Genomic DNA, 24,088 nt, shown 5'->3' on the forward strand with positions numbered 1-24,088 from the left:
CTGTTACCAGCAAGGTGGGTGGGGAGGATAGATTAGGAATTTGGGCTCAACACGTACACACTGCTATATTTAAAACAGAAAACCAACAAGGACCTAATGTTGGTTGGGAACTCTGTTCAACACTCTGTAATAACCTAATGGAAAAAGAATTGAAACAAAATAGATACACATATCTGCATAACCGAATCACTTTGCTATATATACCTGAAACAACACTGTAATAACACTACTACTATATAAAATAAAAATACAAAAACTTGAGTTAAATAAAACTGTTTTTCAATAAATCAACTCAGAATAAATAGCATTCTAATAAAATGTTAATTTTTAATTTTCAAAAATTTATAATATCAATTGTATTTCAATAATTTATAACTTTTATTCTCTTTTGAGTTAATTGACACTTGAACTAAAAAAGTTATTTCCATTTATATTTTTTGTTGGCAAGAAGATAGTTCCAATAAAAAAAATTTCAAGCATAAAAACATTACGATAGCATTCTTTGCAGAAAGTGGTATGGAAATACACATATAAGAAAAATCGGCATTTTTCAATGACTAAACAACTTACTAGTTTATTTTTGTAAATGGTTGATGAGTGTCAAATTGCTATCTATCTCAATTACACTGAAAATGTTTAAAAGAGTGATGTAACAGTTTTATTTTAAAATATCAATATTTACATGACACTAGAAAGTATGTACTTTGGCAACTACCCATGAAAATTTTTAGCTGTCAATTTAAAACTGCGGAGGGTTACATGATTTTTCAAAATACTTTTAGGACGTACATGAGCAGAATAACAGTGTGTGTGGACCGCTGCTTTACAAGACCGTCCCATTCAGTTCGGGGGACCTCTCCTAGTAGAACCACCTGGGGAGGGTGGCCCGCCTTTTAAAAAGTGCAGATTCCTGGGCTCCGCCCTCCAGACCGAGTTACTAAATTCGGCTTGGACCCCAACTAAGTCAATTTTCAACTGGCACCCTAGGTGGTTCTCGGGCAAACCGACATTTCAGAAGGAGGACTGTGGGGTGGAGGCGGGAGGTGGGAGAATAGAGTACTTGACAGCATTTCAGCCATGGCTGAAGAGGGACACACCTCTCCCTATGTGTTTTGCTTGGGCAGAGTAAACTGAAAGAAGCGGAGCCGGAGCTCACCAAGTCGCAGCACCGGCGGAAGGGCCTGGGACAGGCAGAGCGGCGGGAAAGGGGTGGCTTGCTTCCCTGGCCCCAGGGCGGCCGCGGGCCCCAGCGCAGAGGAGGATCCTGCTCCCCACTGGGGGGCGCTGATGAGGTCGAGCCCTTCTCTGGCCACTGCGGGTGGGGATTTCCTGGAACTAGTCTTAGGAAAAGCGGTCTTCACGGGGGACCGGGCCATCACAGCGGAGTCGAGCATGCGCTGCTGGGAAGGGAAGCACTGAGAGGGGGACGGGGGTTGGGGGGTGGGAGGGGTGCTACTTGCCGTGAACCGGCCCTTGGGGTCCTCTGACAACACTGCGAGGGACAGGGGAGGCCTCGGTTCCCTTTTGGTCCCAGGGTGCCCTAAAGTGCAGTCTCGGGCGCCCACCTGCCGCCCGCTCACTGGGCCAGGCTCTGCAGCAGCTGCTCCCTCTTGCGAGGGTCACAGAAGAACTGCAGTTTCCTGGGGAGCAGCTTCACCTCCACGGGCATCGCTTCGTACTCCTCACTGTCGATGCTGAAGGCGCCCCCTGTGCCCTGTGTGGAGGAGGGGTGGAAGCGCGGGGGAAGAGGACTCAGAACAGCTCGTGCCCACAGCTGGCTGGGATTCGTCATCACTCGAGCAACTGGGCAGGTTGTTAGGGAAAACCGCAACCTCTCCGAGGATTTAGCTTAATGTTCTTTACAAAGAGATTGCAGGGCCTGTGTCAGACACAGGGCTGGTTCTGGAAACGGGGGCTTCCCTCATAGCTCGGTTGGTAAAAATCCGCCTGCAATGCAGGAGACCTGGGTTCAATCCCCGGGTTGGGAAAAGCCCCTGGAGAAGGGAAAGGCTACCCACTCCAGTATTCTGGCCTGGAGAATTCCATGGACTGTATAGTCCATGGGGTCGCAGAGTGGGACACAACTGAGTTACTTTCACCTCACTTCACCACCATGAAAAAGGTTTAAGTGGCCTCTGCCTCCTCCCAGAGAATTTTGGGATTTGTGAAACAAGGTTATCATTTTCAAATGCTTATTGAAAGACGGGGTCCTGTCATATCTTTAAGGAATTCACATAAGATGTATATGTCCTTCTCAGCCCTAATCTTGCCCAAAAGAAAAGTGAGCAACACAGCCAGTTCTCTTAGGAAAGCCATTACAGCCACTTGATTATTTTCTTGGTTGTTCTTTAGGACTTGCTTACCTTTACACCTAAGGTATAGCGCCATTAATATTACAAACTCTAGAAAACCCTTCCATAACTCATGTGTTTAATTCAACATTTGCAGTGTTGAAACCATGGTACCAGCCACTGTGGGGACACCTTCTGTTTCACCTACACTCCTTTTTGACCACCTTAGTTTAACATCCAAGTCTTCAGAGGCCATCTGTAGTAACTTTTCTTCCCCACTTATAGGTTATTCCACATGGCTTGGCATTTCCCAGTACGGAAAAATTTACTGCCATCCTGAAAACGCTTCCAGATCGTTGTTGTTGTTGTTTTTAATGTGAAGCTAGAATTCACTATGAACTTTTGCAAACTGGAGAATTCTGTGGGTTGTTATAGTAACCATTTGCATAATTTACATTCAGAAAAATAAAAGCTCAGGAGACTGAAGGATTATTTTACAGAACCTTGGCTTGACAACACTGGAAGTCTTCAGGAGCCAAACTCTAAACTTGTGACTCAAAAGGGGCTTTTCTGCCATCTTTTCAGGTCTCCCTTAATAGAACCCAGAGCCTGGCACAGCACTCAGCATGTATGAGGTACCTAAGGAAGGATCTGTTAATAGGAAGGAGGGAGAAAAAACCAGAAAGGAAGACCAAAGAGGAAAAGACCAGAAGCTGTGGGGCAGCTCTCCCCTGCTCACCTCTGGAAGCAGCAGAGTGCAGCGGCTGGCTTGGAGACACTCGGTGCCCTCAACATGCAGCTTGGGGTCTCTCACCTTTTTACTTCTGTTGGTACAGGAAAAAGCAACCTTGGAAACCAGCACTCGCAACTGCATTCAACTGCCAGAACAAAGCAAGTTCTGCACGTCTTTGGGTCAAGTCAAATACATGGACTCACGGTCTCTTGAACCAGGGGGTTCTGTGAATAATTTTTCCCCCAGTGCTTCTTGCTTAGTGTTGAGATACAGTCTAGATTGAGAAGGTTTATTTATCGCAGAGAACTGTGCATGAAGACTGATTTTTCTCTCAACTGATCTTTAAGTAGTTCCATGTATACCTAATTCTTGGGCTATTTAAAAATCCCAAGTTTAAAAACTGGAATGAAATGAAATACTTTAGAAAAAAGTACTAAACTTTTGATATTTGGTACTTCTTGTGAGTCTATTACTTGCAAGAGAAAACTTATTTTAATTTAAACTAGATGGATTTATATGAACAACCAACCTTAGCAGTTTTTGTATGATTCTCCGTATTGATATAAACAGTACTTAGAATACTGCATCTTGACCTTGACTACATGGCTTTGGAATAAAACTATTGGCCTCTCTCTACACACACACACCCTCATGTATATACACCCTGCAGCTAGTCAGTCAGTGGGAAATGGGTAAAAGCGAAATCTAAAATTAGTCCATCTTTATCACTAATTGCTGGAGAACAGATAGGCTACCCACTCCAGTATTTTTGGGCTTCCCTGGTGGCTCAGCTGGTAAAGAATCCACCTGTAATGTGGGCAACCTGGGTTCAAACCCTGGGTTGGGAAGGTCCCCTGGAGAAGGGAAAGGCTACCCACTCCAGTATTCTGTCCTGAAGAATTCCATGGACTGTATAGTAATTCCATGGACTGTATAGTCCACGGGGTTGCAAAGAGTCAGACACGACTGAGTGATTTTCACTTCACTTCATCATTAATTAACAATAGTAATTCTTTCAATTAAACATCATCGGTTTTCTAAAGCAACTTTACAGTGTTCTAATCAGATACTCAGAGGAAGCTGACATGACTTGATTTCCCTTCGCGTAGAGACCAAAAGGAACCTATGTTACTGCCGCTGCTGCAGATGACGACAGGGACCATGTGCACCACAATGACTTCGTCTAATTTAAGCAGTATCATCAGCTTTTCCTTCTGGTTTTGGATGTCAGCATTATGAAGGAGATTCGAAAATAGCTGGTCCCACAGGCTTGTGGGACACTGTGTAGCTTCTGGACCCTTCGTAGGAGAAGAAAGACTTTTCCCTTTCTCCCTTTTACTATAGTTACAGCAAGTAAATCAAAGGCTGCAGAAGCAGCTATTCAGCATCTGAAGAATTGGTACCCAAGGCGAGAACACCACAAACTGAGCAAAGACATTGTGCTGCTGGTGCTGGCACAGAGAATGAGGTAGCCATGGAGACCCGGCCGCTGCAGCAGCAATGTCTAACCCTCACGTGGGCACGAGAGGGAGCTCTGAGACAGAGTTCAGAAACAAATGGAGCAGATTCCAGTTGGCATGGTAACACACAGCCTTCTCAGTTGCTCTGAAGTCTGGCGGAAGGCTGAGAGCATCCTTAACCAATAAAACTCTGGCAGAGGTACGGCTTAACAAATCACGACAGGACTTGGAAGGGTATTTTGTAGTGGAAAAGGGAAAAAAGTCTGGAAAATGTCCAAGATACTCAATACCTTTTCATTAAAGCCCTGGGAAGAGGCAAGGTGAGCTGACGTGAATGGTAACTGATGGTACTTCATGCTGATGAAAGACTTTGCCCACACAGTCCCTCATATGAGACTCAAAAACAACCCTGAGAGAGAGAAGCAATTATGTTGTTCCACTCCAGGATTCAGGGACGGTAAAGGATCATGAGACCAGTGAGTGGCAAAGTCAAGGTTTGTATCCAGCAGTTCTGACCCCGAGGCCAAAATTCTGGGCAGGATACCATGCGACACTGACTCCTATCATTTCAGTCAGAAGACCAAGACAGCTCCCAAACTCTGATCTTCCCAAAATGCAAGGAGAAGGCCAAACCAGGAGACACGCACTCCGCGTGCCAACCCAAAAAACAAAAGGGTGCTACAGCTCCCAAACCACGCAAGTTTCCAGTGGGATCTCTGCTTGGACTTCGTGGGCGCTCGGATCGGTAAAGTCTGAAAATACAAGCCACTTAAAGCCTCCCTGCCTACAAACCCCAGTCCACTTACCCTATAGTGATGAAGTCTCCTTTGCTGATGGTGTTGGGTTCCATGCAGATGTTCATAAAGTCTTCTTTGCTCTGAAAAGTTAGGAAAACTAATGTTAACGCTCTGAATTTTGGCCTCTGGAACCTGTTGCCCTCTTAGCCTTGGAGGGTTGTGGTTGGAGCTGTGTATTATAGAAGGGACTTGACTTTGAATGACTTAATCCTGAGTATATTTTCAGTCCTTTTTCTTCCTTTTTACATTAAGACCTTTATTGAAGCATAATTTACATACCATAAAATTCATCTCCATTGTTTACTTTTTTTTTTTTTTTCACTATATACAAAAGCTAGGTAAAAACTCAGGTTTGGAGGTTGGTCAAGTTCTGTTGCTTGCTGATAATCACAACTGTTACAGTCTCGAGGGTCCCCTCCCTGGCAAGCCTCTCTCCCAGCAAGTCTCCATCCTCACTGTATGTCAGCATCACACCACACCAGCTTGATTGGCTTCTTGGTGTGCAGAAGTAACTGGATTTTCTTTTTTTTTTTTTAACTCTCTACATGCAGACTTAGTGAGTGACCAGAGTTGAAGAACAGCAATCCATTTATGCCATGGAATGGAAGTGTTTTTAATGCAGGAGTTGTGGGTTCGATCCCTGGGTTGGAAGATCCCCTGAAGGAGCAAACGGCAACCCTCTCCAGTATTCTTGCCTGCGAAATCCCATGGACAGAGGAGCCTGGCAGGCTACAGTCCAAGGGGTTGCAAAAAGAGTGGGACATGACTCAGTGACTAAACAACAACAAATGTTTTTAAAACACTGCATTCCCAACCACAGAATGTTCTGGAAGAACTAAGCTACAAGAAGTGGCTATAAAAAAACAGCCTTGTTTCTTTGGCCACCCCCGAAATTTACTACCAGTTGGTAGCGAACAATACAATCTGGCCTTCTATAAATCAATCCCAATCCTTCTGGGTCTGCTTCAAATAGGATTTTGTTCTTTTTGGAAAGGTTCAAAATTCATAGCCCCAGCGTTATCCCCAGGTCTCTGCAAGCTGTCAGCCTTTGCCCAAGATTAAAGGGCTCAACCAAACCACAACTTCACATCTCAACCAGGAATTACAAAACACAGAGGGATAACTGCTCTAAAGTCATCTCTTACTAAATGACTTTATTGTCATCTTTGTACCATGAACTTTTCTAAGTGCTAGAGTCCCCTCAATGAATGAGAAACATGAACATTTCTGCCTACAAAGAACCTACACCAGAGACAGTGAAAGGGATGAACAAAACACAACCATAATAAAGTAATAAATGATCACAGATATTAGAAGTATGCTAGAGTATACCAGTATAAAAATAGTAAGCTGGAGAGTATGCATATTAGCATAAATGGTATAGAGTATATTAGAAATATTATGAGTACATTATAAAAGTGAGATAAAAGGTGATGTTGGTGGCATTTTTAAAGAGGAGTCCAGGTATGCCTCATTGACGAGGTAACCTCTAAGCAGACACCTAAAGAAGGTATAAGAACTGTGGAAACCCAGGGCAAGCTTTAAGAACCGTCACTAGGGTGGCTGTTAAATTCAGACTCAGCCCCATTCTCAGAGCTTACAGTTCAATAGATCTGGGGTGGGTCCCAAGAACCTTCATTGTCAAAAGGTCCCAAGCGATGCTACTGCTGCTGATCTAAGGCCCACACTTTGAGAACCACTGGTCTAGGGACGCGCAATCCACATAAAGGATACTGGCAGGGCAGGGGCCTCTGGTGGGAGCAGGTCTGACATGGGAGACAACAGCATGGAGCCGGCACGGCTGGAGCAGAGAGGGAAAAGGAGCCAGGAGGAGGGGAGATCAGGGAGGACAGACACTGGACAGCCCTGCAAGGAAGCTGGCCATTAGGCTGAGTGCAGCAAAAAGCCACTGGAAGGTCTCAGGCAGAGAAATAGGATGTGCTTTTTTTTTTAAAAGGATCTCTCTGGATACTGTGTTTAGAGGAGAGTGAAAGGGGCAGGGAGACCACTTAGGAACCTACTGTAATAATTGGGCTAAAATACGACCCTGGCTTGGAACAGTTGGCAGGGGAGACTGTGACGTGCTGGCAATATTCATTAACAGAAGGTGCAGCCACTAGGATTTCCTCGGAGGTTTCAGGTGTGGACAAGGAGTATCTAAGATGTTTGGCCTGAACAACTAAAAGAATGGAATTAGAATCAGTTGTACTGGAGGAAGGGTGAGAATAAGGCAATTTTCAAGGGGTGGGAGGGAAGATCAGGAGCTCAGGACATGCCAAGACTGACATGTATATGAGACATCAAAAGGGGTAAGTGGATATATATACGAGTCTAGGAGTTGACTTCTGTAAAGTGTGCAAGTGTGGAAATCAATGTATTGTAACACGACAGATTCAGTGAGAAAGCCTTATCTCAGTAGTGGCTGAAAAGGTACTTGATAAAATTATATAACCACTCATGATAAAAACTCTTGGCAAACTAGGATAGGAATGGAAGGGAACTTCCTTAATCTGATAAAGGCTATCTATTAAAAAAAACCCATCAAATTAAAGAATGAAGCAGTAAAGCCTTTTTCTCTAAATCAGGAATGAGACAAGGACTCCCGCCGATACTGCTTCTCTTCAACCCAGTACTGAGGTCCTAGCCAGCGTGACAAGGCAAAAGGTTATAAGGTTAAGTATTTGAAAGGAAAAAAATCATATCAACCGCACCATCTGCAGCTGGCATGACTGAATCTATTGAAAATCTAAAGGAATCCATAAACATGATAAGAATTGTAGGTTGCTGGTACAGCATCAACATAAAAAAATCAATTACATGACCATCTACTAAATCAGTTTAAAAAAAATGACATTTTAAAAGACACTATTTACAACAATGTCAAAAATTAAGATAACCAGGAATCTACTCAGCAAGACAAAATGTTAAAGAAAACTATAAAACTTCACTGAAAGACATTAAAAGCTTAAATAAATGAAGAGATATGCCATGTTTATATAACAGAAGAGTCAATGTTGTAGAAAATGTCATTTCTCCTCAAATTGATCTACAGGTTCAATGGAATCCTGATCGATTTCATAACATATTTATGCAGAACAAACATTCTAAGAGATTTATTGAAGTCAAAGAGCCAAGAATAGCCAAGAAACCCTTTAAGAAGAAAATCAGAGGGACTTACTCTAAAACTAATAATTAAGACAAGCCTAGTACTAGTATAAATATAGAAAAATAAAGCAACAGAGTAGACTTAGGAACACCTCCATGTATACAAATTCTTAATGTATGACAGGTTTACTGCAGATCAGTGGGAGAGGGGGAGGGGTGGGGCACATTTCAATAAATGATGCTTGGACAACTGGCTTTCTACATGGAAGGAAGACAAAATTAGAGCTTCACCCTCTATCATTACCGTGACATTGAATGGTTTGCCTTGGAAACGAACAGAGATCATTCTGTTGTTTTTGAAATTGCATCCAAGTACTGCATCCAAGTACTGTTGACTATGATGGCTACTCCATTTCTTCTAAGGGATTCCTGCCCACAGGAGTGGATATAATGGTCATCTGAGTTAAATTCACCCATTCCAGTCCATTTTAGTTTGCTGATTCCTAGAATGTCGACGTTCACTCTTGCCATCTCCTGTTTGACCACTTCCAATTTGCCTTGATTCATGGACCTGACATTCCAGGTTCCTATGCAATATTGTTCTTTACAGCATTGAACCCTGCTTCCATCACCAGTCCCATTCACAACTGAGTGTTGTTTTTGCTTTGGCTCCATCCCTTCATTCTTCCTGGAGTTATTTCTCCACTGATCTCCAGCAGCATATTGGGGACCTACTGACCTGGGGAGTTCATCTTTCAGTGTCCTATCTTTTTGCCTTTTCATACTGTTCATGGGGTTCTCAAGACAAGAATACTGAAGTGGTTTGCCATTCCCTTCTCCAGTAGACCACATTCTGTCAGACCTCTCCACCATGACCCGCCCATCTTGGGTGGCACCACACAGCATGGCTTAGTTTCATGAGTTAGACAAGGCTGTGGCCCGTGTGATCAGATTGGCTAGTTGTCTGTGATTGTAGTTTCAGTCTGTCTGCCTTCTGATCCCCTCTCTCAGTGCCTACCGTCTTACTTGGGTTTCTCTTACCTTAGACGTGGGGTCTCTCTTCAGAGAAGCACAGCACAGCTGCTGCTCCTTACCTCTGATGTTCGTTTCCAAGGCAAACTATTCAATATCATGGTAATCCAAGTCTATGCCCTGACCAGTAACGCTGAAGAAGCTTAAGTTGAACAGTTCTATGAAGACCTAAAAGACTTTCTAGAGCTAATACCCAAAAGAGATGTCCTTTTCATTATAGGGGACTGGAATGCAAAAGTAGGAAGTCAAGAAACACCTGGAATAACAGGCAAATTTGGCCTTGGAGTACAGAATGAGGCAGTGCAAAGGCTAATAGAGTTCTGCCAAGAGAACGCACTGGTCGTAGCAAACACCCTCTTCCAACAGCACAAGAGAAGACTACACATGGACATCACCAGATGGTCAACACCGAAATTAGCCTGATTATATTCTTTGCAGCCAAAGATGGAGAAGCTCTATACAGTCAGCAAAAACAAGACTGGGAGCTGACTGTGGCTCAGATCATGAACTCCTTATTGCCAAATTCAGACTCAAATTGAAGAAAGTAGGGAAAACCACTAGACCACTAAACCACTGTATGACTATACAGTGGAAGTGAGAAATAGATTTAAGGGACTAGATCTGATAGACAGAGTGCCTGATGAACTATGGATGGAGGTTCATGACACTGTACAGGAGACAGGAATCAAGACCTTCCCCAAGAAAAAGAAATGCAAAAAAGCAAAACAGCTGTCTGATGAGGCCTTACAAATAGCTGTGAAAAGAAGGGAAGCAAAAAGCAAAGGAGAAAAGGAAAGATACAAGCATCTGAATGCAGAGTTCCAAAGAATAGCAAGAAGAGATAAGGAACGCTTCTTCAACGATCAATGCAAAGAAATAGAGGAAAACAACAGAATGGGAAAGACTAGAGATCTCTTCAAGAAAATCAGAGATACCAAGGGAATATTTCATGCAAAGACGGGATCGATAAAGGACAGAAATGGTATGGACCTAAAAGAAGCAGAAGATATTAAGAAGAGGTGGCAAGAATACACAGAAGAACTGTACAAAAAAGATCTTCACGACCCAGATATTCACAAGGGTGTGATCACTCACCTAGAGCTAGACATCCTGGAATGTGAAGTCAAGTGGGCCTAGGATGCATCACTACGAACAAAGCTAGAGGAGGTGATGGAATTCCAGTGGAGCTATTTCAAATCCTGAAAGATGATGCTGTGAAAGTGCTGCACTCAATATGCCAGCCAATTTGGAAAACTCAGCAGTGGCCACAGAACTAGAAAAGGTGAGTTTCCATTCCAATCCCAAAGAAAGGCAATGCCAAAGAATGCTCAAACTACCGCACAATTGCACTCATCTCATACGCTAGTAAAGTAATGCTTAAAATTCTCCAAGCCAGGCTTCAGTAATACGTGAACCATGAAATTCCAGATGTTCAAACTGGATTTAGAAAAGGCAGAGGAACCAGAGATCAAACTGCCAACATCCGATGGATCATTGCAAAACCAAGAGAGTTCCAGAAAAACATCAATTTCTGCTTTATTGACTATGCCGAAGTCTTTGACTGTGTGGATCACAATAAACTGTGGAAAATTCTGAAAGAGATGGGAATACCAGATCCCCTGACCTGCCTGTTGAGAAACCTGTAGGCAGGTCAGGAAGCAACAGTTAGAACTGGACATGGAACAACAGACTGGTTCCAAATAGGAAAAGGAGTACATCAAGGCTGTATATTGTCACCCTGCTTATTTAACTTCTATGCAGAGTACATCATGAGAAATGCTGGGCTGGAGGAAGCACAAGCTGGAATCAAGATTGCCGGGAGAAATAACAATTACCTCAGATATGCAGATGACACCACCCTTATGGCAGAAAGTGAAGAGGAACTAAAAAGCCTCTTGATGAAGGTGAAAGAGAGTGATAAAGTTGGCTTAAAGCTCAACATTCAGAAAACGAAGATCATGGCCTCCAGTCCTATCACTTCATGGCAAATAGATGGGGAAACAGTGGAAACAGTGGCTGACTTCATTTTTCTGGGTTCCAAAATCACTGCAGATGGTGATTGCAGCCATGAAATTAAAAGATGCTTACTCCTTGGAAGGCAAGTTATGACCAACCTAGATAGCATATTTAAAAGCAGAGACATTACTTTGCCAACAAAGGTCCGTCTAGTCAAGGCTATGGTTTTTCCAGTGGTCATGTATGGATGTGAGAGTTGGACTATAAAGCAAGCTGAGCACCAAAGAATTGATGCTTTTGAGCTGAGGTATTAGAGAAGACTCTTGAGCGTCCCTTGGACTGCAAGAGATCCAACCAGTCCATCCTAAAGGGGATCTTTCCTGGGTGTTCACTGGAAAGACTGATGTTGAAGCTGAAACTCCAATACTTTGGCCACCTGATGTGAAGAGCTGACTCATTTGAGAAGACCCTGATGCTGGGAACGATTGAGGGCAGGAGGAGAAGGGGACGACAGAGGATGAGATGGTTGGATGGCATCGCCGACTTGATGGACATGGGTTTGGGTGGACTCCAGGAGTTGGTGATGGACAGGGAGGCCTGGCGTGCTGTGGTTCATGGGGTTGCAAAGAGTCGGACATGAATGAGCGACTGAACTGAACTGAACTCTATCATTCACAAAACTCAATTAGAAGTGGGAGTATTTCTTTTTAACATATATATGGAATCATTTGATGCAAATCATATTACCTGGTTTTTCATTTAAATATACAATGAACATCTTTCCATGTTGGTAGAGAACATTTTAAATACATGTACCAAAATCTATTGGAGTAGGAAGTAGTAACCCACTCCAGTATTCAAATTCCATGGACAGAGAAGCCTGGGGGCTACAATCCATGGGGTTGCACAGAGTTGGACATGACTGAGCAACACATCAAAATCTATTTAATCAGTTGCCTGATTAGTTTTGTTTCATGTATTTTGCAATGATAAATACAGTGAACATAGCTCTACAAGAGATCCTAATTTTCAAACATTCTACACCCCTAAAGCTTCTTTCAGACTCTGAATGGACTTTTTTTTTTAAATGATAAATGAACATTTTGAGCTATTACATGGAAGCTTCATTGTCTTTGAATATTTTATTGCATTAGCTTTTATTTTTACAAAGAGGTTTTGGAATAAAAGAAAATGAATGCGCTGCTGCCAGAGATAAGCAGCAGAGAATCATATACTTTTATAATTGGCACAGAGATAAAAAGCTTTCGGCATTCTGAATGCAGCTAATCTCGAGCCACAATCACCTACTTGCTGAACTCGATCCATTCACTGGTATTCAATCATCAGAGCAAGAACAAGGTTAAAGAACATGAACAAAACACTGGAAGTACATATCATCAGAGACTGGGTATAAAGGAAATGCATAATTAGAAGTCTTATCTTTCTTTTTAACAGAGTATTTTTTAACCTTAATACATTCACTTTCACCAACATTTCCAGAATCCCATTATGTAAGAAATAAGAGATTGTCTTGTCTTTATATATCATCTGATTATTTTTGATGGATAAATTTTTAGAAATATACTTAACAGGGCCAGTGATATGCTTGTATTTCAGAGGCTTCATATATACTGCCACAATGCCATGGAGAAAGGGTGTTCCGAGGTCTCTTCCCTCCAGTAATACCCGACAGCCCATTTCCCTACCCACACTGAAAACTAACATGATTTTTAATTTACGGCCATTCGATATTTATGATTTTAATTTGTATTTCTTTGATATTAAGCATTTTTTCTTTACTTATGAAATTAAGATGGACATTATACCCACCTGATAGTACAGTTATGATGAATACATGCACTGACACTATATAAAATTCTTAGGACAGTGCTTATCAGGTAGTAAATATCAGCGATGTTTTTTTAATGTTTACTTCCTTTGTGAATTTCTATTTTTGTTCTCTGCCTGTTGTTTATATGAATCCTTTGCCCATCTCTTATTGATTAGTATAACAGTTTAGTACAAAGGAAAGCTATTAATTCCGGGTCTATCACATCCTAATATTTTTCCCAATTTTCATGAAAATTTTTATTTCTTTTTTATTAGAAGTACACAAATGCGTCAATATTGACTGTTGCCTCAGGTGCCAGGTTTAGTCTTGTCCTCTCAAGTTTATATTGATAATCACTTAAGATTTTACTCTAGTACTTTCATAGTTTTGTTTTTTTTTTTTTAACATTTAACCTTTTGGTGAAGAGCTATGTGATCCGAATGTCATACAACAGACATGCATTAGTTGTACGCTCTGAATACTGGAATCAAACTTCCCACTGCACCTCTCTCCCTCACTCGCCATACAACATTCATACACTCAATTCCTTGTCCCAGTTTTCAGACTGACCAGGTCAACTGTGAACATACTACTTTGATTTACTTAAAAGCCAAACACAGTATTATTGGTCCATGGTTAAGAGTAACCTTCCTGCTGGCATCTTCATTAACATAAACTACTAAGGTTTCCTCTAGACCAGGGGTCAGCAGACCTTTGCTGTGGATGGTCAGAGAGTAAATGTTTTAGGCTTTTGGGCCATTCAGTCTCCGTCACAATGACTCAGCTCTGCCACTGGAGCACAAGAGTGGCTGCAGACCACACGGATATGGATGAACACAGCTCTGTTCCAGTAAAACTTTACTTACGGAGGTCGAAACTTGAGTTCGTATAACTTTTCACCTATCACAAAATATAATTCCTTTTTTGACTTTATTCCAACCATTTAAAAACTTAAAATCAATTCCTGGCTTGCAGGCTGTAGTAAACAGGTAGCAGACCAGTTTGCTAACCTCTGATTTATCTCAGAATATTTTTTAGCGTTATTGTCTGTATCAGCACTCTCCAGGAGAACTCTCTGCACTGTGGAAATATTTCATATTTGTGCTTTCCAATATGGTAGCTACTAGCCACATATGGCTCTTGACATGTAGCAGGAGAAATGAGTTTTAAGCTTTATTTTGTAATTAAACAGCTACCTGTGACTAGTGGCTACTATTTTGGACAGTCCATGTCAATAGATTGGACTCAAAATATGTAAATATATATATTTGCGTGTGTATATATATATTTATACACACACAAAATATGTAAATATAGATATTTGTGTGTGTGTGTATATACATATATATATAGTTTTCTTCCCTGGAGATCTAAATCTATATATTTAATACAGTCACAAAAATAATAGATGTTTACTCAAGTAAAAGTTCTGCAACTTTTGATTCCTGTGACAAACAGGAGTGGACTAACTCCACTGCTAAAGGCCCTTTGCCCTTAGTTCTCTCAAGGCACAAAGCTTGGTGAGAGATACTTGACCAGAGCCCCATAAGCTTTTAGGCACTTCACTCAGCTGTTTCTTCTCATGCTATTATTCCCCAAAGGTGTCCCGAATCCTCTTGTTCCTGACCCCTCTCTCCCCCACACAGGGTGAAAATAAAAACATCAAGTTACTAGAAGAGTGTGCAGCTTCTGCAGCCTTTGTCACTCTTCCGAAATGCTTTTCTAATTTAAAAAAAAAAAAAAAAGCACACTTACTGCCAGGTCAAGCTGACTGTTCCGGGTTGTGATGGACAGCTCAAGGGTGGACAGCTGCACTTCCTTCCAGACCTCTGGGTTCACCTCTTGCGGGGCTGTGTGAATGCATCCGATACAAGTCAGTTATCTCCCACGAACATTTCAGCACTGCCACCCACGGCCAGCTGCCAGCGGCTCAGATGGCCCCCCAAGCCCATCTGTGGACTCCCAGGCTTAATTTTCTTTATCTCATACTTTTTATACATGGGATAAAGAGCCAGGTTCAAAATGGAATCTCTAGGCCCGAGACAACCCAACAAAAGCAGCTACAGTAACATAAAGGCTGGCGAGAGAAAGAGGGAGTCGCTGGGAGTCAGGAATGACACAAGCTGTTGTTCCCATTCACGGGATGTTGCTGCTGCTGGTCTGGGCCTGCGCTGTGCACAATGAGGGCTGAGTTTAGGCTTCCCCAACTCTGTGAGGGTCTGACACTGGTGTGGGGTCTGCCTCAGGCAGTCCTGAGCTGCCCAGGGCTTTCCAACCTCCAGTCTCCAGGATCCTCACCTCCCTGCGGTTGTGCCCAGTAGGACGCGAGCCTCCGTAATATTCTCCTATATAAAGAGGGCCGGGGAGGGGTCTCTTCTGCTCCACTGGTAGGTCTCTCTGTAGGTCCCGTGTATGAGATCGAGGCTTGATGAGTCTGAGGCCACTCCTTTCAATGAAGGGAAAAAAACGTTTATCATGCAACACAATTACAAACTCTTGGAGTTTCTCAATATGAACAAGCACAGAATCACACCATAAGAAATTTATCATTCATTTAGAGATGGTGGCACAAACATGAGACAGGTGAAATCTAGTTGCATCACATACTTCCTTCACTCCGGGTAGCATGTTCCACTCAGAGGCCACACTGGTCTGGCCTCGAAATCCAGCCCAGGGCTTCTCGTTCCTGCTTCAAAGGCCATCATTCTCACACTCCAGATCTGTCCTCTTCCTGGCATCCTGAGTCCAGTACCATCCTGGGTCTCATCAGTGTCCCTGAGGATTATTAAAATAATGCCCTAGCCTCTCAGCCCTTGACTTTGCCTCCAACCTACATAGCAACCCATTTCCATGGCCACATCCTGGTCCTTATCAGTACCCAGAACTACTCCATCTTGGAACTCTCAAGCCCTGGTATCCCACTATCTAATCACTTCCCTTATTCTTCCAGTTGATATTTCTGTGCCCAGTGGCACTCAGGGTGAACCACTCCCCTGTTCTCAAGTTTCCACGTGGTGAATTACAGAACAGTAACAATTAACTCTGACTTCTCTCACTCCATCTCTTACTCCTCCCAAGTCCAGAAAGACCCAACCTTTCTCTTCTTTCTCTGGAAGTGATCAGAGTCCTGCGGAGTCACACATCCATTGATTCCTCATGCAGTGGGCTTACTTAGCAGTCTCTGTCCTGATGGAGATCTTTTAAGTGGAGAAACTCAATTTGGACCGTGAGGAAATCAGATTGTGACCACGTGTCCACGCTGTGTCCTTCACTCCTGCTGACGCTGATAAAGCTGGTATGTCAATTTCCATCTGCTTTGTTTCTGCATTTTGTTTTCATAACTTGGTTCAAAGTCAGAGGAGGAAGAGAGGGCTATGAACTGGGGACCCCTGAAGACTCTAACCACACCGGGCTCTCAGACAGTCCCAGCTCCTGGCCTCTCCAGCTGTCCTCAGCACCAACCAGGTGAACAGTGGATTTTACATCATTCTTCTATCGCTTTCGGCCCTCGTGTCTTCCTTCTCTAACATGTACCCTGAAAAGCCTCAGTTCTGGATCAATCTGTCACTAGGTGTCTATACTGCTACATCGTGGCTCAATATTATCAGAGGGGGAGACGAGGCCCTCCTGCTGCGTACTGACCCAGTGAAAACAACCGCCCAAGTGAGCATACTCACGTCACAACAAGTTCTTGGTCTAAGGTCTTCTATGTCACTTGATAATCTTGCTAAACCTTCCTATTTTCATCCTTTTTCCAAACTCCCCACCCACCTCGCTTTCAAAAGATCACCTTGCTTCCTACCATTCAGAAAGAATACAAGGACATCAGGGAGAACTGCCTCACCTCTTTATAAATGTGTTTTCATCTGGACCTCTGTTTTATTGCTCCCCTGGCTCAAGGAAAAAGGTGTCCCTCCCCCTGTCTGGGGCTAGTCCAGGGCTTTGATCCACTCCCTTCCTCTTGCTCACGGACTTGGCCGAGTCAGTCATGTTTTTGGTGCCCTTTCTCTTCTCCCCTCCCATTCGCTTTTACTTTTGCTTCAGGGAGTAAACACATGAACAGTTCTCTAATTAAAAAAAACAAAAAGAGAATGCTCCACTGACCCGTATTTCTCAGTACCTTCTGCTGTTTTCAATCTCCTCTCCTTCAAAGTCGAGTTTCTTAAAGGAGTTGCTCTGCTGCCTCCAGTTTTCACCTCCGGTTTATTCCTGAACTTTCTTCAATTTGGCTTCGGCCTCTCCACCTAACATGTTACCAAACCTGCAGGGGTTGCCAGATTCAACGGATCCTTACTTTCCTCTCTTTATTTTGCTCTTTGATGCTGCTTCTTAAAATCTCGCTGTCTTTTGGAAGTTCTCTTTTTCATTGGCTTCTATGTCAGTACTTCCTCCCAGAGTCTCTTTCTGGATTTTCTGGGCATCATTTCGGCCTCTTTAAAATGATGGTTATTCCTGCCCACCTATTCTCAACAGTAACTTCAACAAACCCATAGCTCAATGCCACTCATACACTTACAACATTTAAATCTATTTCATCAGCCCAGATATCTCTGAATTCCAGATCTAAGTCATAGCTGTATGATTTTACTGGCCTGTACCACCGGTAATGTTAAGCTCGATAAGTGCCAAACTGAGAATTTCACCTTTCTTCACGAACGTGATCCAACTCTAATATTATCAGCATTCATGGAAAATTCTAGTCACCAAACTCTAGCCCCTCGAGCCAGAAACCTGGGAATACTCCCTGCTCCTTCTGACTTTCGAGGATCATGCCTCTGTAGTCAACGCTCTGGGGTCAGTGTTCGCTATTACCATCTTGTCGAGACCTCATCTCTCCTCACCTGGACCGTGTTAACAATCTTCTATCTGATGCCTTTGCCTGTAACTACCAATGCCAGTCTCGTGCATACTGCTGCCAAACAATTTCTTGCCAAAGTGAAAGCCTCCTCCTGTCATTCCTCTGTTTAAGATCCAGTGACCCTCTAGTGCCTTAATGATAAAGGTCAGATCCCACGTCAAAACCTGCCGTAAGCCCGCAAGCCATTCCACTGCGCTGGCCGTAAGTAAACACCATGTGACACCTCTGTGACACCTCTGTGACTCCACACATCCTGACCCCTGCACTTGGAATGCCCTTTATCTAGTCCTGTATATTTTTCAAAATTTGGCTGAAGTGTCACCCTCTCTGGGCTGACTCTACTGACCTTCAGTCAGAGGTAAAGGCTCCTTCCTCTCTGCTTCCATCTTACTCTTTCCTACTTCTCTCCAAGCATTTGCCAAACTGCTGATTCACCAGGCCCTCACTCCTGACATGTGAACACTTCTTGAGGGCATGACACCTGTCTTATTCAACCCGGTATTCCGATTATGCAGCAGGGCTTGCCACCCAATAGGTACGCAATCACTGTCTGCTGTTGAAATGATAGAAAAAGTTTATCTGGTCCCAGATTCTACAACTTAAATACAGAGCTACTCTATTTCTTCCTGAATATTCCACCAATGAAATTATTCCTCCAAGCAACAGCAGTCATGCATTTTACTCACACAGTTTGCCTTTAGCATAGAAAGTCCTTGCTCCCCACCACTCCAAGTTCATTTTAGTAATCATATAGATTGGTTACCCCTAGTACTTTAATGGTTTTGTTAATGATTAACTGGATAGCTCTGCGTAAAGACAGCTATATTTTACAAATGTTTTGCAATGGACATACATTACTTTTTAAATTTCAAACCCATTCGATACTCTGAATGTTAACATTAGATAGAACCAAACTCTTTACTACATTTAAACTTCATCCGCCAATTTTCAGATCCAAACTGTAAATATACTACTTTCGTGTGCATAAAAGCTCAACATGGTATGTAGTACAAGATAACTATGACTTTTCTATTAGCGTTTTCATTAACATACATTGTTGAGTTTTTTCTCTATGCCAATATTTTTCACTGTATAGCCTATAACAGCATAGCCTGATAGAACTTTCTCCTATGATGGCAATGGTCTCATACTTGGACTGTTCAATGCAGCAACCTCTACACATATTTGGCTAGTTAAGCATGGTTTGAAGCACAAAGCATTGTTTGAAGCCTACTATATTACACAGACGATTAGGTGTTCAGTTCAGCTGCTCAGTCGTGTCCAACTCTTTGCGACTCCATGAATCGCAGCACGCCAGGCCTCCCTGTCCATCACCATCTCCCAGAGTTTACTCAGACTCACATCCATCGAGTCCGTCCAGTCATCTCATCCTCGGTCGTCCCCTTCTCCTCCTGTCCCCAATCCCTCCCAGCATCAGAGTCTTTTCCAATGAGTCAGCTCTTCACATGAGGTGGCCAAAGTACTGGAGTTTCAGCTTTAGCATCATTCCTTCCAAAGAAATCCCAGGGCTGATTTCCTTTAGAATGGACTGGTTGGATCTCCTTGCAGTCCAAGAGACTCTCAAGAGTCTTCTCCAACACCACAGTTCAAAAGCATCAATTCTTTGGAGCTCAGCTTTCTTCACAGTCCAACTCTCACATCCATACATGACCACTGGAAAAAGCACAGCCTTGACTAGACGGACCTTTGTTAGCAAAGTAATGTCTCTGCTTTTTAATATGCTATCTAGGTTGGTCATAACTTTTCTTCCAAGGAGTAAGTGTCTTTTAATTTCATGGTGTATTCAGATACAAATCTTCAGTTCATTTCTCAATACAAATATAGACACACTTGCAAGTAATTAATGAGATGTAGGTCACTGTGTTCAAGGTTTGTTTGGTAAGACTGAGTGAACAAAGGGAAGTGAAATACTAAAATGAAATTAAATATGGGCTTGGTAATAGAGAATAAGTTGGCAGATGAGAAATATCAGAACAGGAATGCTTTCTGGATTTGTGTGTAAGTAAATAGGCCCCATTTTAGGAGCATGCCATATACATCTATAACAAGAAACTTTTAAAAATTCCAAATACATACATCACAAAGGAATAACAAAATACCAGAGGTCAAATTTCAATACTGTAGCCTGCATTTACCTTAAGAGTGCTGAAAAAGTGGGCTGCTTTGGTTTTTAGAGGCCCAAGATACCAGTACCTGAGAAAGAGCAAGATAAAAATCTGATTAGACTATTAAAAAAACTATCAGTGTGCCAGATACCATTCAGGACAGATAATACATTAGAATTACACCTCTGCCAGAAGTGTCTGCCCTGGAGGTTTGGAGATTGTGGTTTAGCATAAAAAAGTATTACAGTAAGTTTTTAATCTGCATTTGAATACCACGTCAAACAGAACATAATTAGTTATACAGCAGCTAAATCCTTGCAATTTATGAGATATATAATCAGAGTCTTCTTGAATCTCTAAATTCACAGGTATCACTGTAATACGTACTTTCCACCGTGGAACACAGTTGAGTTCGCACTCTGAATGAGTGGAGAGGGATAAAGCCACGCCGAGATGTAGATGTGGGTGCTGGTGTATTACTCGTGAGCTAAACGGCTGCATGCTGTACACTGCGTTCTCTCTCGACACACAAACATACAATTAAAATCTGTAAATCAGCGTCATTTTGCATTACGCATGTTACGCAGCTTCAACATGGCAAATGTGAAATCTGGGAGTAAAGAGGGTCTACTTCATATCGCTAAATTCCTAAAAGCCACTGAAGAGAAAAAGATGCCTGGCTGGATTTACAAAAGTGGCATAAAGTAGACTTCTCTCTTAAAATGTCTCTCTTTCACCTACCAGCCCATCTTAACTGCTCCCTATTCGATTCGAATCAATATGCACTCATTTAGCACTTACTGTGTATATGGAGGAAACAGAAGCAATAGAATCAGTACAAAATTCTTGCCTTTGCGGGCTTCTGAGAAGATAAGGCCCCCCAGCATAATAGATAACGACAAGTAAACATGTTTCTATGACATGGTATAAAGTGATCACTATTTACTGGTAAGGAGAGTCAAGAAGGCACAAGAAATCATTACGGCCTTAAAATCACTGCAGCAGCCACACCTGCGCAACAAATGGCACAAGAACAAAGTGAGGGCGTGAGACCTAGAAACCTGGGCTGGATGGAGACACAGGAGGCGGCAAGGACATCATTCTAGGCAGGACAAGGAGAAACAACGGGAAGCGCTTAGAGTAATCGCCAGAGCAAGAGCTTTCAACAAAGGCACAAAACTCGGTAGTTAGGGATGACGACGGATTAAGTTGGTCTTGAACACCAGAATATGGAGTTTAGCCATCCAACGAGCAGAGCAGAACCATTCTAACTATTATCCTAGTCAGCACCACCAGGCTATTAAGGACGGCTTTGATTATCTAATGTTTTTGTTTCTGCTACTTTGTTGGAAAGCTCACTTGATGCTTTGCTTCTTTTCCAGGGTAGCCAGACAGAAACACTTCCCAGCCAAGGCAGTTTATTTCTAAACTGATTTAGAAATAAATAAATAACTTTATTCTGAACTGATACTGTGCGAGGTCAGCTAGGAAATGGCTTCTTGCACCCCTACTGTTTCTCCCGTAACACACAGAGCGACTCAGTGGTTGGTTCTAGTCCAGGTACAATAATAGCCAGCATTTAAAAATTCCAGGCTCAGAAATGAAACAGAACATGGGCCTGTGTGCGATACTCCTCAAGGGCTGACCTATGCTTGTGCTGAATACACTTAGAAAGCAATGTAGGACTTCCCCAGTGGTCCAGTGGTTAGGACTCTGCACTTCTGCAGTAGGGGGCATGGGGTCCATTCCTGGTCAAGGAACCCCACGTGGTCAAGGAAGATCCCACATAGCGCGTCGTGTGGCCAAAAGAAAAAGAGCAATTTACTCTCACCAGACTTTCTCAGGGGAAACTAAGCAATTCCTCATGGTAAACTGCTGTCACGTGAGATTACAGATCAGATACAAGAGGACTTGCGGGATGAAGATAACCGTGCATGCTTGCAAACACAAGAACGCAGTGCCTGACATAACTCAGTGGTCTCTCTCCTTTGACAGTCCACTGGCGGGAACGTCACTAGCAGGAATAACCATGTGGGACAAATGAGAGGGGTTTCTGTAAAGAAAATGGCGAGAATGCCTGCAAAGTGAAGGAGAGCTTTCTTGATAAAAGCTGTGTGTGAGCTCAATCACCATTCATTTAGACTACACTCAAATTGTAAGCATGTTGTCAAGAAGAGGTAAAGAAAGAAAATAACGCCCACCAGCTAGGAGCGAACCTCACACCCTGTCTCCTCCAGCCGCACCTCAGGAAGCCTTGCCCACGCGGCCTCTCCACGGCACACAGCACAGGGCACACCCCCTTTCCGAGCCAGCAGTCTTACGCTACACAATGAATTCACCAAAATAAGCAGGTTGCCATGAAAAGCCACCAGCAGCCCTCTCATCGCCTCCTCCGCAGGCATGTTTCTTCCACCTTCCAGCATTCCCAGGTCTCTGCCTTTGTCCCTCCTCTGAAGGAGGCAGCCTGGGGTCGGTGAATCCGCTAGGCATTCAGAAAGAACACCTCTTGGGGGAAAGGGGGTCTTCCGCCCAGGGCTGTCAAAGCTCCAGGAGGCTGCAGCCCCAGTGGTACCTTGCACTTGGTACCCAGCTAAGCAGGCAGTGGGAGGAGACAACACCCAGTGCCCCTCTGGTCTAGTTGAGCCTCCCTCTCCCCGGACACATATGATGTCTAGAAAGAGAGGTGGACACTGCTCATCCTGAGCTACCACTCAGCCAGCGTGGAGGAAACTGGGACTTCCCCCAGCCTCTCTGCACACAGAATGTAAACTTCACTTCTGTTATTCATACATAATTCAACCGTGGGGCCCACCCCATGTATTCCGAGATCACTGTACACTGAAACCTCAAAGACAGGAATGGAGTAAGAAGGTGTTTAAAAACCACCACTGGTCAACCCAGCACCCTTCTACCTGCTAACTGAGAAGCCAGCATCTCGGAAGGATCCCCATCGAAGGCCGGTGAGTGCAAACACAGGCTGTTCCTTTTCACCCTGGAAATTAAATACATTTCACTTAAATTAATGACAATAACCTGGAACTCTCTACAGGTAAGTAGCCAGCAAACGTTCACGGCCTATGTTTCATCAAAACAAAATTCCAAAAGGGATGTTCCAAATTTAAGAAAGAACTCTTTTGAGTGCTCAGTAAAAGTAATGAAATAAAATGAAACCAACATTCATGTATTAGGCCTCATGAATCTGCTGGCAAGAAAACACGGTATCATACTTCAGACTGTAATCACTATGCTGATTCTTGGACCAATTAGTCGGGTCAGCCAGAACTTCTTCTCTCACTTGTACTTGTCCGAGGTAATTTAAATCTGTGTTCTCTATGGAGGGCCAAGAGTTGTAAAGCAAGATCATCAGAGTTCTGGTATGTTCCAGAATGTTTCATCTGAGTCTCCGAAGATACAGCCAGGTATTTGTCATAACAAATCAGGACGCAAAGTGATTCAGGTTTAATTCAGTGCTTTATGGCCAAATACTGCATATTATAATCACCAAAGTCTAATAAATCAGTGAGTTTAGCAATACCTATTATAGAAAATAAACATCAACAATGCCACTGTCTCTAAGAGTTTATACTCCATGCTGGACTTTTTTCTAGATGAAAATACACACATCTGAATTTTGAAAGGGACATTCCCTATAGCTCAGAATCGCAGCAAAAGCCCAAAGGCACCCCCACATTCTAAAGAGAGCTGCCAACTGCTAGACACAGCTCCACAGAATTTGCTAACCATGCACAGAACCAGGTCAGTTTCCACTGTGCCATCATCAGAACCAGCGTAAGAAGAAGATTAGGAACTGGAGGAGACCCCCGGCACTCTGAGTTGCTGGCCGAGAGAAAGTCCTCTTAGGAGAGGACGTCTGTCCATTTTCACTCCTGTTCCCACTA

At 43.1% G+C, this 24,088-nt stretch overlaps 1 protein-coding gene across 3 annotated transcripts in view; it reads right to left on the reverse strand.

The window, feature by feature from the left end:
* Window positions 308-24,088, reverse strand: part of AGK (acylglycerol kinase) — a 94,723-nt gene continuing 70,942 nt past the window's right edge. For 2 of the 3 annotated variants that reach the window (XM_018046854.1, XM_018046855.1), the window contains exons 10-16: window positions 23,102-23,181; window positions 20,220-20,277; window positions 15,504-15,651; window positions 14,961-15,055; window positions 5,291-5,361; window positions 3,031-3,115; window positions 308-1,714 (exon numbers count right to left, since the gene is read on the reverse strand). In XM_018046854.1, coding sequence (XP_017902343.1) covers window positions 1,577-1,714; window positions 3,031-3,115; window positions 5,291-5,361; window positions 14,961-15,055; window positions 15,504-15,651; window positions 20,220-20,277; window positions 23,102-23,181 — 675 coding nt within the window. In that variant the 3' untranslated portion in view covers window positions 308-1,576. The remainder of the gene's footprint in view (window positions 1,715-3,030; window positions 3,116-5,290; window positions 5,362-14,960; window positions 15,056-15,503; window positions 15,652-20,219; window positions 20,278-23,101; window positions 23,182-24,088) is intronic. The other variant, XM_018046856.1, reaches the window with a different exon arrangement.

This window comes from Capra hircus, chromosome 4 (genome assembly GCF_001704415.2).
Source record: "Capra hircus breed San Clemente chromosome 4, ASM170441v1, whole genome shotgun sequence".
Classification (NCBI taxonomy): Eukaryota; Metazoa; Chordata; class Mammalia; order Artiodactyla; family Bovidae; genus Capra; species Capra hircus.